The 17257-nt window shown below is 35.2% G+C and overlaps 1 protein-coding gene across 1 annotated transcript; it reads right to left on the bottom strand.

Annotated features, from left to right (window-relative positions):
* Positions 1-2628: 2628 nt before the first annotated feature.
* Positions 2629-3681, bottom strand: LOC132559545 (uncharacterized). The gene has a single exon (XM_060224174.1). The coding sequence runs from the start codon at positions 3679-3681 to the stop codon at positions 2629-2631; it is 1053 nt and encodes a 350-aa protein (XP_060080157.1).
* Positions 3682-17257: the final 13576 nt, after the last annotated feature.

The raw sequence follows: 17257 nt of genomic DNA on the forward strand, positions 1-17257 counted from the left end.
CAGTATATAGACATGCCCAGTAAACATGTAACATCTCTAGACTTCAGTATATAGACATGCCCAGTAAACTAGTAATATCTCTGGACCTCTGTATATAGACATCCCCAGTAAATATGTAACATCTCTACACCTCAGTATATAGACATGCCCAGTAAACATGTAACACCTCTAGACCTCAATATATAGACATGCCCAGTAAACATGTAACATCTCTACACCTCAGTATATAGACATGCCCAGTAAACATGTAACATCTTTGGACCTCAGTTTGTAGACATGCCCAGTAAACATGTAACATCTCTACACCTCAGTATATAAACATGCCAAGTAAACATGTAACATCTCTGGACCTCAGTATGTAAACATGCTAAGTAAACATGTAACATCTCTAGACCTCAGTATATAGACATACTCAGTAAACATGTAACATCTCTGGACTTCAGTATATAGACATGCCCAGTAAACATGTAACATCTCTACACCTCAGTATATAGACATGCCCAGTAAACATGTAACATCTCTAGACCTCAGTATATAGACATGCCAAGTAAACATGTTACATCTCTAGACCTCAGTATATAGCCATCCCCAGTAAATATGTAACATCTCTACACCTCAGTATATAGACATGCCCAGTAAATATGAAACCCTCAATATAGGACAGTATTGACATATTAATAGACCTGATGAATTAACACAGATTAATAGATCTGATGAATTAACACAGATTAATAGACCTGATGAATTAACACAGAGTAATAGACCTGATGAATTAACACAGAGTAATAGACCTGATGAATTAACACAGCTTAATAGATCTGATGAATTAACACAGCTTAATAGATCTGATGAATTAACAAAGAGTAATAGATCTGATGAATTAACACAGCTTAATAGATCTGATGAATTAACAAAGATTAATAGACCTGATGAACTGACACAGAGTAATAGACCTGATGAATTAACACAGAGTAATAGATCTGATGAATTAACACAGAGTAATAGATCTGATGAATTAACACAGAGTAATAGATCTGATGAATTAACACAGCTTAATAGATCTGATGAATTAACACAGCTTAATAGATCTGATGAATTAACACAGCTTAATAGATCTGATGAATTGACACAGATTAATAGTCCTGATGAATCCATTCCTAACAAGGTTTCAGCACCACATATTACTGTCAATTACCAATTAAGAAGAAATGACAGAAAAATACAACTGATTCTTTTCCGGTTGATTCATAACAAGGGTTATGCTACATATTTGTGTGACATGTTATCAAAAATATTAAAATTCGTCCATTATATATATTTAGGCATTATTACACAATAAAGCTTTTCCTGTCTAGATTTCTTTGTTTGATATGTTTATCGCGCTGTGAACAGCCAGGGTCATTTTGAGTCAGGGTCTCACTGGAATAGTTGGTAACAACATCACTGACAACCCATCGCATGTCATCTAAAGCAATCAGGGCAAAGTGTCTTACCCAAGGACACACTCACGTCAGCTAAGACCCGTCTGTTTCTCAGCTTTCAGAGAACACAAACCGCTACGGACAGGGAACGTCGAACCCCGCAACCCGATTTTTACCGGAGGTTGATCCTGCTGTTAAGGAAATAAACTCTAAAACATACATCTTTACAATTTTCAGCGTTTAAAAATGAAACTTTGGAAAATGGCCCATGAAGCTAACAGTTCTTCAAACTTTTGGAAATAAAACGAAACAACATAAGAATATACAACGTAACATATTAACAACACAATGTATATCTATCAGCTTTGAAGTGAACTATATTTTTTTTATTTAAAGCGGTCGCCAAAAATAGAGAAAATGATTTTGCCCTTCGGTACAACATGATAAGAACGGTTCAAGGTTGACTGCGGAAAATAATCAAATCCAGATTTCTCTTTTCTTCATTTCGTACTGTTTGTTCACACGCAAAATTTAAATTGAATGAATGCTATTGGAATCTTCCTCCGTATATTTCATATCAAAACAGAGTTTGGCCATGAATAGCAACGAAACAAACCTGATGAAATTATTGAAATGTAAACACACATACAATAATTCAATATGTAAGATTCCCGATTTCAAACAAAATATTTTGAATATCTCTGATATTGTAATGAGATCAGAAAAATAGCATACAAACTGGTATATGGATTGGTCTGTGATGTAGAAGTTTTCATCATACAACGGTATGTAATCTGATGTGATTTATGATTAATTGGGTCAAGGGGCTTTGAGTGCAGGATTAAGACTTTGGATTACGTTCAAAGTTTATTAACAGCATGGCAACTGTCCAAATAAAAATCCTTTTCTGAATTTTCGGTTTATTTTAATTTTCCTGCAAAGTTACGTAGCTACTAGATGAGAAAATAAAGTATTAAAGTCCATAGGGAAAAAGAGCGCCGGATATAATGTGTACAGATTGGAAAAAGACGTTCCAACAACAACTATGCGGTTGATATTGATTTATTCTTTTGTAGCACGAAGTGTCGGCAAGACAAAATCACAACTGACGCAAAACTCACAGTCATATGAACAATAAACAACACTATTTCTACAAAATATATCACAAATAAAAAACGACTAGTTTCGTGGTTTTTTTCTTTCCCTCTCAATGTTTGTGTTTCGTATCGTTTAAAGCACAGAGTGTACAGTTGTTTTTGCTTTCAGTCCGCGGACTGGAGATTCTATCGAAGATTTTTACACTTCCGGAAAACCTCATTACCGGTGAAGAGCGACGCGCTAGTCCATAACCGGAAGTTTTTGTTAAGTACTTCCGCTGGATTGGAACACTTCCATTAACCCTTCTGTTTTTGTGTATATCCGGTAGTTTCCTATCCTTTCGTTTGTAAGACTCGTAAGAGGAAGTATTTATGTACGGATGAATGTCCATTTGATCATCTGGGTCTTTTGTAATATAGAACGATCCACGAGAGGGCGCCCTGCTGTTTTCCTCTGTATTTCCGAGAGATGGAGGATGAGGGACTGCGTCAACACGACTATCAACTCTGTCACTATGTGGTCTTAAGTATGGTTTGGAGATGATTGTGAAATTTGGTGACACTGTGCGTTCCGTCAATTGGCTGTTTTTAGATATCCTAGAAGCACGAGAGGTTGCAGAACCAATTCGTTTTAAACTATTCACTTCCCATGCCTCCTTAATTGCTAATTCCCCAGGGGTCGAAAAATTTCGACTCATTCGGCTTTCTGACGGTTGTCGTGATGCTGCCGGTGTCGCATTTGGCCTGTATTTTCCAAATATCTCGTCAACGGGCTGAGAACATAACGATTTCAACCATGTTGTATTTGTTTCTCCAGAAAGTTTTGTTTGAAACTTCTTATCCACATAATAGTAATCGAAGTTTTTCTTGCGTGCATGGCGAAATGGAGATTTAAATTTAGATGAAACTTTCGTTCCCGGTCGATGAATAGTATGTCTCGGTGAACTCTCTATTTGGCTACAGTCTATAGACACAAATTTAACACTTTCTGGAATCTTGACATGATGTAATGGTCTTTTGGTCTCGTTCATTGGAGTAGACACCGGACATTTGTAAAGAGGTCCATCTGCTGGTACGGGCGACAACCGGAACACGTCATCCTGTACGACCGGAAGTGGCCTCAGCACAGCGGTATCCCTTGTTCCGGTCGTTGTCATTACCATCTGTAAAAAAAAACCCATGATGTCATCACTTACGACATTAAAATATTTACGCTATAAATAATAGATATTCTAGACTCCTTTTAGAACGTCATGAATTCCTAAAACGTGTAATTTTGTCTATTTGTATCGTGACCAGACCACACACTGTTTACAGACACTGTACCGGTGACGAACGACCCCTGTGATGGCTTGCCGAGATCTAGACGCAACTAAATAAAAACCGAGCCAGGTAAATCAGTTTCACTCAGAAAAGAAGAGAATTTGAAGAAAGCTAATCACACTTTCTGCTCTCTTCTGAATCTAAGCGAATGTACTATACTCCTTTTTTTATTTCAAACCCAGATTAACTCTCTAATTGAATATCATATTTGAAATTTCTACTCGTTTACCGCTGAATGACAGCTAATTTCATTCAGCTCTGAATAAGAAAAATCCTGTCAGAATGTTATATCCGTTAATCTGAATTTCGTTGTTAGTCATCGTTGTTCGAATTTTTGCACGCAGACTTTTTAATTACATTAACCACCTCGTGTTAATAAGATTACATTTCACAAAAAGAAACTTAACGTTCTAGTGCCATATCGAATCGAACCGATCAGTTTACAACGGAACTTAAAAGAGAAAATATGATTTTTTTAAATTATTTGATTTAGAAAATTTCTGTATAAGAATTATGGCATACGGTTAATAAATTTGCCTTTCAATAGAAATTGTATTTAAATATATATATATTAATTAGAATTATAAACCAAATCTTGGATTGAACCAGTCATAATTGTAATTTTAATCCTCAGTATACATCAAGTATTTTTATTACAGAATCCAGACGTTTAAATTAGTATGATTAAAGAAACATATTTCAAATCAAACACACGAATCAAACATAGGTATAAAACATATATACACATACGTATTGATATCACCGGATATTCATTTCGGATCTTTTTTACCTTATACGTGAGTGATTTCGTTAATCCATTCTCTGGTTTCCGCGGACTCATTTTCATAGGAGATTTTGGGAAAATATGGACAGCTGTTTTTGACGAAACTTCCATTTCTCTTCTCAATATTTTAAATGTCCAATTAAAGAATCAACCTCATTTTTTTAAATCATAGTTCAAAGTCGGTGTCTATTGTACACAAATCATACACCGGACTTAAAATAATTTCAAAGTGTATCGATAGGAATCATATCGGATTTCTTATTTATAAAAGGACGTACGTATTGAACAATTAAAGGGGGATTTTATTACCAATTAACTTGTAAGCTACATAAAATCTCGTCATTTGATACTTAAGATATTCTGTGTAATAGTCCTCCAACGTACCTGATACAATGCCAAACAGCTAATGTAAGGGTACAGTAAGGGACAGGTAACCACAGCAATATTTTGATTCAGTTTTTCAGAAGAGGTCAGACTTATACAAAATATATAATTGATCCATTGTTTTATAAGTGTTCGCATTTCTTTCATTTATTTACATTTTTAGAAGGAGGGATCAGGTTATTTGTAGTCATAAAATATAATTCAAGTTTAATACTTCATAATCCTTGTCATTTTAATAGGTGTTGTGTTTTGTGTTTTAAACATAATTTCTGCGGTGAATTCTATTCGTACATTTCCTCTTGACACGGTGTCGATTATTTGTAAAACAGTCAAAGGATCCTTTGTTTGTTTTGTTTGTTTGTTTGTTTATTTGTTTATTTGTTTGTTTGTTAGCAGATATATTCATTTTGAGGCGGAGGTCTCCTAAGTATCTAAAGCCTACTTTACTGAACAACATACGGGAGATGCGTCGCATATCATGTATAGTATTTTGGGTAAAGAGTCTTGGGAAAGGACACATTCACAACAGTAAAGCTTCCCGAACTACTAGGTCCGCTCAGAAAAGGGATCGTCCAATCACACGCCTCGGATCTTCGTCAGAGGTCGTGTAAGGTCAACTCTATACCGACTGCGGTATCGCGGATATTTGTAATTAACCAAAGGAAGAAAGTCTGTTTGTCTTTGACAAAAGACGATTTAATAGCAATTATGTGTGATTATCTTTATACTCTGACAAATCTTAACCACCTACCTGTTGGTTTGGCATTTCGACAGGTAGGTGCCAAACCAAAATGGCTTAATTTGGCTTGTAGACTCTAACTTAGAAGTATAGTATAGCTGTCAGTGTTTTTATTGGTGTGGTTCACGTCATACGTCTATCTTGTATTTGAAATACATATTTCTATATGGCTAAAACATAGTCACCATTAAAGTTCTCCCCAAAATAGAACAATTACGCCTGCCGAATCTTCCAATTGCAGGATATTGCAGGTCTCAGTGTCAGTAAAACTCTATTTCATACGTACAAATTAACAGAAAAAAAAAATTAAAACGTTCAAAAATGATGGTTTTGACATGGCTGTATAATGCAAACAACGGGAAAAAATCAATAACAATAATATAATGAAAAAACAACCACCGGAACCCGACAGTAAATTAAAACAGTCCAGAGTTGCACTAGAAGAAGTTATTTTAATGATCGGCACGACTGATATCACAACGCACTGTAAGCAGCGCGGCGACCCCGGCAAATTTATTTCCAAACTTATTCGTACATCACAGTAATTACTGGAAGACTTGGTTGTTTATCAGCTCTGTTGGTGCTCAGCAACAGATGAAAACTAATAGAGGCCTGTGTTCCTACATTTCAAGACAATAAAGGAATTGTCTGTAACGGAGGATGGTTAAAAACTGTGTTAAACCGAGAGCTCCAGCCACTGAAAGCGAACGTGTAGCCCCATGTAACGTTTCAATGTTTATGTGCTGTGAACAGAGGAAGCGTCAGATTTTAACTGGCAATTCCACGTTGATTAATTAAACACTGCTTCAAAGTTTCATATCGACACTCCTCTAGGTAAACTCGCTTTTACAATTGCATGGTGATTTGGTCTGCCGATGACAAAGATGGTTTGAAAGAGAATTAAAAGACTTTTCCACGTGTTCGTTCTCAATTTAGTAATTATTAGTGCGCTACTTTTTCGCGTATTCAAAGACCAGCAATCTCTTTCCTTTTTCCCCCAGAGGAAATCACAATGCGTTTTGTTAGGAAACACAAACAGCTGTTACGTAGGCCAAATATCCAAATGTGTCGTATTGCTCATTCAGCATCATATTTTGGCTTCTTCCCTCCTTCATGATTATGTAGACGGAGAGATGGAGCCAAAATTGAAATTATATAAAAAAAAATATGAAAAAATGAACATCGTGCTAATGCCGTATTTTGGATAATACTGGAACCGTGAGAGCTAAAGGTCGGTAAACAATTAAACGGGAACAAAAGATAAAACAATAGCAAAGACTAGAACAGAAGTCGAGAGAACACCAAAACGTAAAAGCAAAGACTACAACGTGATATGAGGGAACTTAACGGAGGAAAAAAACAAGAACCATTGAGACACAAAAACAAAACGGGAAACATAACTATAGACGTCCATGTTCTATCTGTAATCAGATTTTAGTGTTTTTCACCATGAAAGTTTTGCGATAAAATCTGATTGTGTTAGTTGTAGTTTCTGTAAGCTGTTTATACAGCATTTATTGTGGACGCACGAATTTATGATTGTGCTTAAGTGATAATGAATTACGACAAATTAAGTACGTTTACAGTAAGTAAATTGATATCAGATGTAAGAAACAGAACATTTAACGGGTACCGCGGAAATACAAAAATAAACAAAAACAAGATATAGACTGTAGCGTATTAAAGATGATTGTATATTTCATATCATTAAGGTAAAGAATAAAGAGTTAACTCATTTAGAAAGTGGAAAGGAAACTAGGAGAGGAAGCAACTGTTAGGAAAGTAAAACGAGTCTATTTTGAGTACGAACGTTCGTCAGGAAAATATCATATTAATTAATTACAAACACCAGCGGATTTGATAAATCTGACAGAGCATATTGATAAATTTAGCATCAAGATTTTTCAAGTACTTGTACTTATACTAGGGAAATAACTCGACTAAAACTGGAAACTACGGAGAACATTAATATATCAATGATACAGTACAGAAGTTTCACTCTCCATGACGCTACTATTCCAGATATCTATGAAGGAACTGATATAGAGAGAAGGACTAACATCCAAAAGCTCACCATGGGTGGTTAATAGACAATATTATACAGGTGTACAAACTCCTCGCACTAGGGACAGGACCTGGTAGTGATAGTGTTATTCCTGGCATTCAGCAATGGGCAAGAGACAAATGGAGAAAATCTAGTATGTAAAAGTGTTATGATTTAAGGTATACAACAAGAGATTAATCGGATCTTTCCCTAACTGGAGGGTAAATATCTGTCATACCCTTAAGGCAGGGAACAGTCCTTTTTCTACCCATTTTCCCCTTAAAAGTAAATAAGGAATAAATATACTGGTGATATTATAACCAGTGGTATAGTCATTTGCATATGAGGCTCGGGTGACAATTGTTAAAAACGTCAATGACACCAATTGACTCTGACACGTCATGAAAATGCAAAAATACTGCTAATTCCAACCGAACACTACAACATTTTAGACGAAATTTATTTCTGAACACCTGTCTTAAAATCATCAATATTGTCATGGTGACAAACTACTGACATATATATATTTCAGCAAATTCTAATTCGGAAATCCTTTAGAACATGTCCACGTATAAATATTGTGAAAATTTCACTTCATGTAAAGCTAGTTTTTGCTGCGTAGTAACAGATTCGACACTGTCAAACAGTTATCTCCAACACAAAGCTAAGATATTATTCCGAAAAGCATAAAACCCAACATTGTCCACTTCAACATGACAAGACCAACTTTAGCAAGGATTCATTTTTTTTATTTTGATTAAAACCTTTATAATAGGGTAATCTAATGAACAAAAATGTCAACCCTGGCCACATCGAGAAACTGTGTACTGCTACCTTACCCTTGCCGGAAGTGAGAATATTTCTGTCCGGCAGAAAACTATTTCTATGTAGGGTAGAAAACGACAGGTTTTTAACGAAACAAAGTAGTAGATTTTTTCGCACAGATATTATGACGTTGTTAACAAATGCCGATGCGCGTGACATTTAATATTCGCAGTTACAGAAATGCTTAAAATAGAAACCTGAGGTCGATTTATCGCTATTATTTGATGGTTCTACATTGAATAACATACATATTTCACGAGTAATGCAGAATCCTAGTACACGAATTGACTAACAAGCAATGTCATTAGAGGCAGACATGAAATCGACAACTACAGAGTTGATTGATGTGTACTTCTGTTTACAGTACAATCGCCAGGTTATGACGAATCACGTGCTGTATCAATAATGCACAGATATTGACAGTTACAGGTACAGATAATCATCAGCTACAGACAGAGCTGTCCATTAGCATATAGCTAGAATCGTCAGGTAAACTTTTACTGACCTTTGCGGAAGGAAATCTCATCCATAATTTAAGTGAACATTTTGAATAAAATCTTGCATGATTAGACAAAAAAATATTGTCATTCTAATGACTTCTTTTATTTGTAACACCGTACTTTAAGTTACTGAATAAAATTCCTTGCCTACCCGAAAATGTCGCCATATATATATCGACCTGGAGATCGTCTACTCAATACCGATATAAAAAAAATCGTTTGAACGTCAGAATTAAGCGGACTATTACCGAAGGTGCTATATTTTATCTCCAGTTTCTAAAAGATATCATATATACGAGATGTTTTGAAAAAAAAACGGAATTATTTATCATTCAACGAAAACCAGACCATGTAATCAGATTACAGTCCAGTAGATTATAAAATTACATATGCTAATTGAATTCGAGATTTTAATCCTTTGTATATACAGTAAGAATACTACATTATACTATTGGAATATATAAACTTCATTCTCACGATCGGTAACACGATCAGGACACATTATGTCGGGCAAATTTTACACATACTACCTTTACTAAGGATTAAAGGCACTTGCAAGTGTACCTTGTACCTAAAGCGTTTATTTCCATACATACTATCATAAAACAGTAAAGAAAATATACGAACTAAGGAAATTTTTTTATAACTCAGTTTCAAACAGTAGCGATTAAAAACCCTAGAATGTCTGTCATTTTTATCCAAAATCAACCAATCTATTGAAAAATCATGTACATTTCGGTACTCATTTTAAAAGAATGATCTTTGGTGTGTACCATGCTAAAACACTACTCCTTAACATACAAACAAAAAATTAATCTTAACGACATTTGTAGCAATAGGGCTCCGTTGATAAGATTAAGGAAAATTCGGTCGAGAAAATTGTTTTAATTCGTAGATCCTTACCTTTTATAAAAATCGTGATACCCTCAGACATCCATACTGTGCTTGCTTTCTCGTGAAGATCTCGTCTGTATATGACCATTTACACAACAATATCTCTGTGAATTATAACTTAATGTCCTGCCGGCAAACAAGGATATATACAGTATGGATAATGACGTTGATTCCGTGTGAGGATTAACCTCTACCATTACACTTATACAATGTACCTACAAACGCGGAGCAATATATACCTGTACAGGTAAATTGTACACGCACTGACTTTATTTAATCCAGGTATGTTATACACGTGTTGACAGCAGAGAGCTTAGCTAGAGATCAGTGAATGACCTAGTCCGCGTTCATTAACGTTCCTCTTAACACACAAAAACACACACTTACACATATACTTCAAATGTTATGGCTAAAGTATGTTTATAAATTTTAACAAGTAGCGACACACGTCAACGCGTTTACTAGGTATATCGTAAATTAAATATTGTTATAACGCTTTAAAAAATTATTTCTGTCGGAACCTGTGGGTTAAAACATTTAAATGTTAAACTGGAAAGAATATTATATTATACCAAGGTCAAACGTGTACTTAAACCCTGTGTTTAATTGGCGGGTAAATATATAACAATAGATTGGTATAGCTATATTTATGATATCTATAAGTCTCTAAAGTAAGTAAAGTGGTTACTATCTCTGCTTTGAAATCGATCGTAGTTATTGACATTTCAAGGTGTCAATTTCATGTCATTATTGAACGAGCGTCAACCAGACCAGATATAGCGGATTGTGTATCATTAGTTACCGTTAGTGATAGTATTGAGCTAATCTTTCAGTCACGGGGGGTGTAAACCGTCCTTGGGATGGCTGGATCAAGTGATCGGGGAAGTCTGTACAATGAAGTCAACATGTCCTCTAACTCAAAAGAACAAGGAGTGCCACGTACGTCTGAACAGACAGACACTACTTTAAGTCTACCACACAAAACGGGAACCGGAATGTCCAAACACAAATTTAAAATGAGAACAAATGATGGCACGTCAGTTTATTTACAGTACCATGATGTACCAGAGGTTTGTTTGACTTTGTTTAAATCTGCATATCTTTTCTGATCATATTTAAATGTTGGCATACCAGTAAGTCCGTGGCTGTTCACTCCTCTCTGTGGTTAAAAACAGAACATATAAGATAATCTATAACATGGGTATGGATATTGTTTTAAAGCAGGCTGTGATATGTCAATAAATTTCAACAAAGAGAAAATGAAGGTTTAAAAATAAAAGCATAACAAAAGCGGAAAAGTCGGTCATAACGAAAGCAATGATAATAGGTATACATAATGGTTCATTTGAGCTTGTCGTGGTAGAATCGGTATTGTGTCATACACTTGAAATATGTTACTAAGTCTCTAGAGACTAATGGAGACTACGAGCTAGTCACGATCCTATAAAAGGAAAATATTCGTCCATTTGCGATATGAAGTTAGATGTGTTCGATGCTCGTTAGTATCCCTGGTGATTTTGTCATTGTGAACTTTGCTTTCATTTGGAATCTTGACATGACCTTTCTAGATTGACCAAGATTTACATACCGGATAAACTCGATGAAGCAGAAAACGCTTACTTTTCCCGAACACCTGGTCTTATTCTCCTTGTACTTTTTCAAGAGTCATCGTTTAAATCTTTCTTTTATTCATACTTTATCCCCCTTTCATTCAGGTACTTTTGATATACTGACATTTCTCTGTTTCCATAAAACATCTGTACTATATGAACAAGTGTACCGATATACAATGTTGGATAAAGGTTATCTGAAACTTTATAAATGAAATATTTTACTTATGGCAGCATTATAATTCATCACATTTGCTCAATCATCAGTATAATACAGTTTAAATCTATTCTTAGGTTAACAAACATCACACAAAAAAATTAAATATTTCATCGCCTAGTGATTAGGGAATGCCTCAGAAAGATATTTTCCATTATGTATCATTAAGTGTCGGCTTTTCCATTGTCATCACCATGTCTCAATCACAGCAAAATCCGATATTTCTCAGGCTATTGCGGCGTTGAATACTTCCCTAGACCTAAATATAAATCATTCTAACAGAGTATATTAAATATATCCCGCGACACTGCCTTTTATTGTCTCTTGACGAGAGAACAATGAAGACTACATACGATATTGCTTATCATAAGGATATCTTCCGATAGTGCCTTAATCGGTGGCGTATATCTTCACGTCTCAATGATAACAACACGTGACAATGGCTGGCCAGACGAACATATGGCTACTACAATTTATAATAAAATTCGATCGGGCACAAAATATAGGCAGTATCAAAATACCGTTCACTGAGAAAATATTAGCTATTTGAAAAAAATTACCATATCTGGCCACAGGACATGCATATTCACTGAAGATTATATGTCATGATTGACTTACTAGCAGAGAAGTGTGTGGTGGGGAGGGGGGCACAACAACAAAGTAACAGCAGGAAAACTATAACGCAACAAAACCTTCCAAATAACGACAGCATGGAATTGTTATGTTGCAAATTTACAACTTAATTTTTAAAGGCACCACTGAACTAGAGTGAATAGACAGCACAAGCGCAACACCTAACTAACGATAACAGGAAATGAAAGCACGGTGATATTCCACATTATCTGGGGAATTAATGACACCATGAAAATACTGAAGTTTATAACGGTTTGACGATACTACACTATATGGTGAGAACGGAATATATAACAGAAAAGTGAATTCTCTGTATCGGGCAGTAACAAGGCAACAAAATAACAATTCTGTTTTCTGATGAATCCACAATACAAATTAAACTACACTATACAGTGAATTGACAACAGAATGAACATTCTCTACCAACTCTGATGCTGTGAATTGTCAATATGTACGCTGAATTGACATAACGATAATGTAACGATACATTTTCAACATACTGAAAGAACGAAGAATAACGACATTTCACCAAAATTATAATTCAAACTTAATTAAAAATGATTAAACGAGGGTACAATAGAAACAAAGGATGAATCACACCGAACACATTTGAAAAAGATGAAATGATAACATGTCAAGGTATTCTGGAAGGATAAGTGTCTTCAGCTTCATCGACAACCGTCACTATACTGTCAAATTTTCAAAGTATACTCCATGATGGTAACTTTTCTCATTTGATCGCCTTAAATGTCTAGACGGTCCTTTATCAAAATCCTTGAATGCACGTGTCTGGATTTCAGCAACGGTCACGTAAGTTCTTAATCACGTGTACTGATCAAGAGGAATTCACTTAGACAGACTGCCATGATTTCTCGCCACTTATTCAACATAGGTATTCTTCTAAATCTAAACCAACCAGACATTATATAAATGAGGCTTAACATTTTGTTCTTCGAAGTTGCTGTATGGTCGTCGTTTCATGAAAGGCATTTTAACATCACTAGTCTTTCTCCTGTATTGTTTCTGGATCTTAGGGGACGTTTAAGTGCTGACTTGATACACGGGCATCGTACATGCCAAAAAGACATGTAAATGTTTAATCGTACAGGCTAGATAAAACTTTATTCGTGTTAGAGGATAGTAATCACATACGAATGTACGAGACGTTGGCGTAATGATAATATAAGCCCCCTTTTAGTACGCCGGGAAGACAGTTTAACATTACCAACATTCATTATTGTCTATAAAAAACAGATATTGTCATCAAACAAATTTCAACATAACATGCTTGTTGATCGTATTTCCTCCAAGTATATGTACATAGAAAATCATGATATATGATAGCTTTTAGCTACAGAATGTTATCGGTGTTGTCGATGAAGCAGATGAAGCGTACCACCCCTAAACAGCTCCAAAGTTGGTCAAAGCTTGGTAAGAGGTAACCAGTGATTAACGAAAAGAATTAATTAATATTGATATTAATGAAATAAACCAGGGCTATAAAAGCAAATCTGGAACTCAAAAATGTCAATTTGACCTGTCTTGAAAATTCTACAGCTCTGTAATGAACATTGTTCACATTTTTGTTTAATTGATATCTTCAATTTTACACTCATTACTGGTCAATTCTAACTAAGCGTTGAGCAACTGGGACATGGTCTTGTTCTCTTTGCGCTTTGTAAATCTTTGGGTTGTATTTTATTATCATTACATTGCATATGAATATATATCATTGTTTGTTGAAATGTCATACAAACACACACTTCCTCCCTCACATACACCCTCACACACACTCACACACATACACCCTCACACACCCTCACACACATACAAAATTCATACGACAAATATTCAGGTTTTTATATTATATTTCACACATGTAGAAACCATTATTAATGAAGTCGCAAACTCTTCCACCATTTCGCCTCGGAAAGCACTGTTTGCTTCATTCAACAACATTAATTTGCATTATAGGAAAGATATAGAAATTATTGAAATCCGAGACAAATAATGTTTTTGAAACAAGCTCCAAAAAGCTCTGATAAAATTGCCTACCTCGTCATTTGGACGGTTGTGACTCCGCTGTAACTAGACTCTTTGGTCTGTTTGCAGTCATATTATAGAGACAGGGAAGATTCGAGTCCTCTCTCTGACGACGGTATCAAAATACACGTGCGTGATCGGTACCTATTACACGATAGTTTCATTTTAACGATTCAATTACATCGACCACACGTAATGCCTTTGGAAAATTTGTACGATAGCCACCCATGTGTATAACATTACAACTTGCAGACCAATTATCACCCTAGACTTTCAATATTGAATCTCCGTACAGACAAACTAGTCAAAATTTAATTACTGAAACATAATTGTCAAAATGCTCTTAGACGCGAGTCTTCCGTATTGTACGGTCAATGTTTATACAAAGTCCATTTATTACATGTGTAATAACTAATAGTGCATACCTAATTGACAGCTCAGTGGGGACAACAACACTGTTAAGACAAGCTATTTCAGAATCAAGTCGTCACTGTCCATATTATATTCTGATTTTAATTCGTCCAATGTCTGTTTCAGTTCATTTTTTTCTGGTGAATTTACAAGATATTATTTGCAGTAAACGATGCAGGCTGTTATATCCGATGGCCTAAATTGGATGATATTGGATGCTTGTGAAGAAAAAAAATGTCAAGTATTTTGAAACCGTACTATCATTTAAGAGAATTTGCACGCAGCATGTACAGTTACGGATAACATCAGGGTTAGGAAGTTGCTAAACAGCTCGTCATAAACACAACTAGTTTAAACATCTATATAAACATTTTATCATCGTTTTGTCTAATACAACGAACTTTGGGTGTCAATTTTGATCAGAGTTGTTTACTTTTCTAGTGTCTAAAACAATAACAAAAAACACCCTAAATTTTATGTAATACAAATACCGCTGATAATTGATCTATTTAGCCGGCACGTCTAAAGAACATGGGTCAGCATGGTCATATTTCCGAAACACGACATCATTTACATAATAGTGTTGAAGATATGGTTAACTTCATCACCAAGAAACGTATTTCTGATTAAGATGTTCACATGCACCCAAACAATCACTGTATTAACAGAAAATGTTCAATGGTTAGTCTATACAAGTCATCCACATGCTGACGTTTTTCCGCCTTGCCGAATGTCCCATTCATTTATAGTACCTCTTTGCCCTTTACTGCAAATGAATATACTGATTACATGACCATCTTCCATGATACTTGTGTTTTGTGTTGATATATGTAGCACCTAGGGCGCAAATGAACTTTTATCTCCTGAATATCTATTTCCAGTGCAAAACTCTTGCACTTGAAGGCACTTATAGGATACATTTGTAACATAGTTAAAGTACGACTAATTCATCACCATTAGGCATACTACAGCAACGAGGTAAGTGTTTCCGATGCTCTGATGCCGTATATAAGTGTTAGGAGTCCTGATTTATTTGTCTTCTACAGCATACAGCGTTTAATATATTTTTCGAGATTTCTCGGAGAAATAAGGCAATTAGCGGTGGTAAAAACAAACTGCATATCATGATAGTTGTCAGTCGTCACGTACACGTCATGCATAAGGAAATTCGTGAATGCAAATTGGTATTCTAGCTTCAGTTTCAGGAATATTCATTGATTTAAGGTAAAGGGCACCGATGAGAAGAAGTACAGTTGAAAGACATTTTAAGTAGACCTCGTTTTTTCTAGAAATTATCAGTTGGGTACAAAGATGTTTTCCTTTCCGAAACTGAACTCATAACAGAACAGAACAACTTGCTATGTGATAACGACAAAGAGATGGCAGTTAAAAAGAAACAAATTGTTCATAAAGAAATCATAAAACCAACAAAACGAAAAACAAACAAAAAAATGGTTTAACCAACTCTAGAAATGGGATGGCTCTTCACCTGCTATGGGCTTATTGTCGGATGTCTACGGTATTATAACTAAATAAATATGTGATGACTTATTATCGGGCACAAGCTTATTGTCGATAAGGGGTTTCAAATGCTTGTTCTAGTGATATGTTACAAATTTGTCTTTGTTTTATAATTTCAGATTTGTTTCAATATCTTGAATCAATTGTAATGAAGAAAAATTCAGAACCAAATTTATCTGTTCTTCAAAAGTTTTCAAATGTTTCAGATACTAGCAGGAGAGGTAAATAGCAAGAACTTGTAAACCCTTTTTCGTGTGACTCAAATTTCGCGGTCAAAACAAATTTTGTGGGCATTTGATTTTGTGGGCTAATATAGATCAATAAACTGCTTATACTAATTTTCAAGCTTCGTGGAGATATAAATTCATGCATCAAAAGTACCCATGAAATGAAAAGCGTAAATAAATCTCCAACGAAAATAAATGATTTTACAGTAAGTGTTCAATCAGCAATTTAATTACGTCTATTCTTGTTTGCCAACACTGATTTCATTATTCTGAAAATTGTACATGTTCTATTATACTTTACATCCTTCCAGGCCTCGTTTATAATGAAATAGTTTCTAATATACAGAGAATCGTCTTTGTCTTCCAGTGAAATACAACAGTTTGTGCCTAACGATAGCTTATTAACCACTGCTGTCAATAACTAAGGATATTGATCCGCTGCCTAGGCACAGCGTGACAGACAAACGAAAGGCAGCGGTCGGTGTTGGAAATTTAAAGGTTTAGTTACTATCAGTAGACCACGGTCATAAGACGGAAACGATATTTTCCCAAACTGCCATTAATTGACGATAAAGACCAATCTC

The sequence above is a fragment of the Ylistrum balloti genome, unplaced genomic scaffold (genome assembly GCF_031769215.1).
Source record: "Ylistrum balloti isolate Yb309-2 unplaced genomic scaffold, AGI_CSIRO_Ybal_v1 Utg370932, whole genome shotgun sequence".
Taxonomy (NCBI): domain Eukaryota; kingdom Metazoa; phylum Mollusca; class Bivalvia; order Pectinida; family Pectinidae; genus Ylistrum; species Ylistrum balloti.

Excerpts from the sequence above, each read along its gene's own strand:
- LOC132559545 (XM_060224174.1), bottom strand. The coding sequence starts at position 3,681 with ATGGTAATGACAACGACCGGAACAAGGGATACCGCTGTGCTGAGGCCA.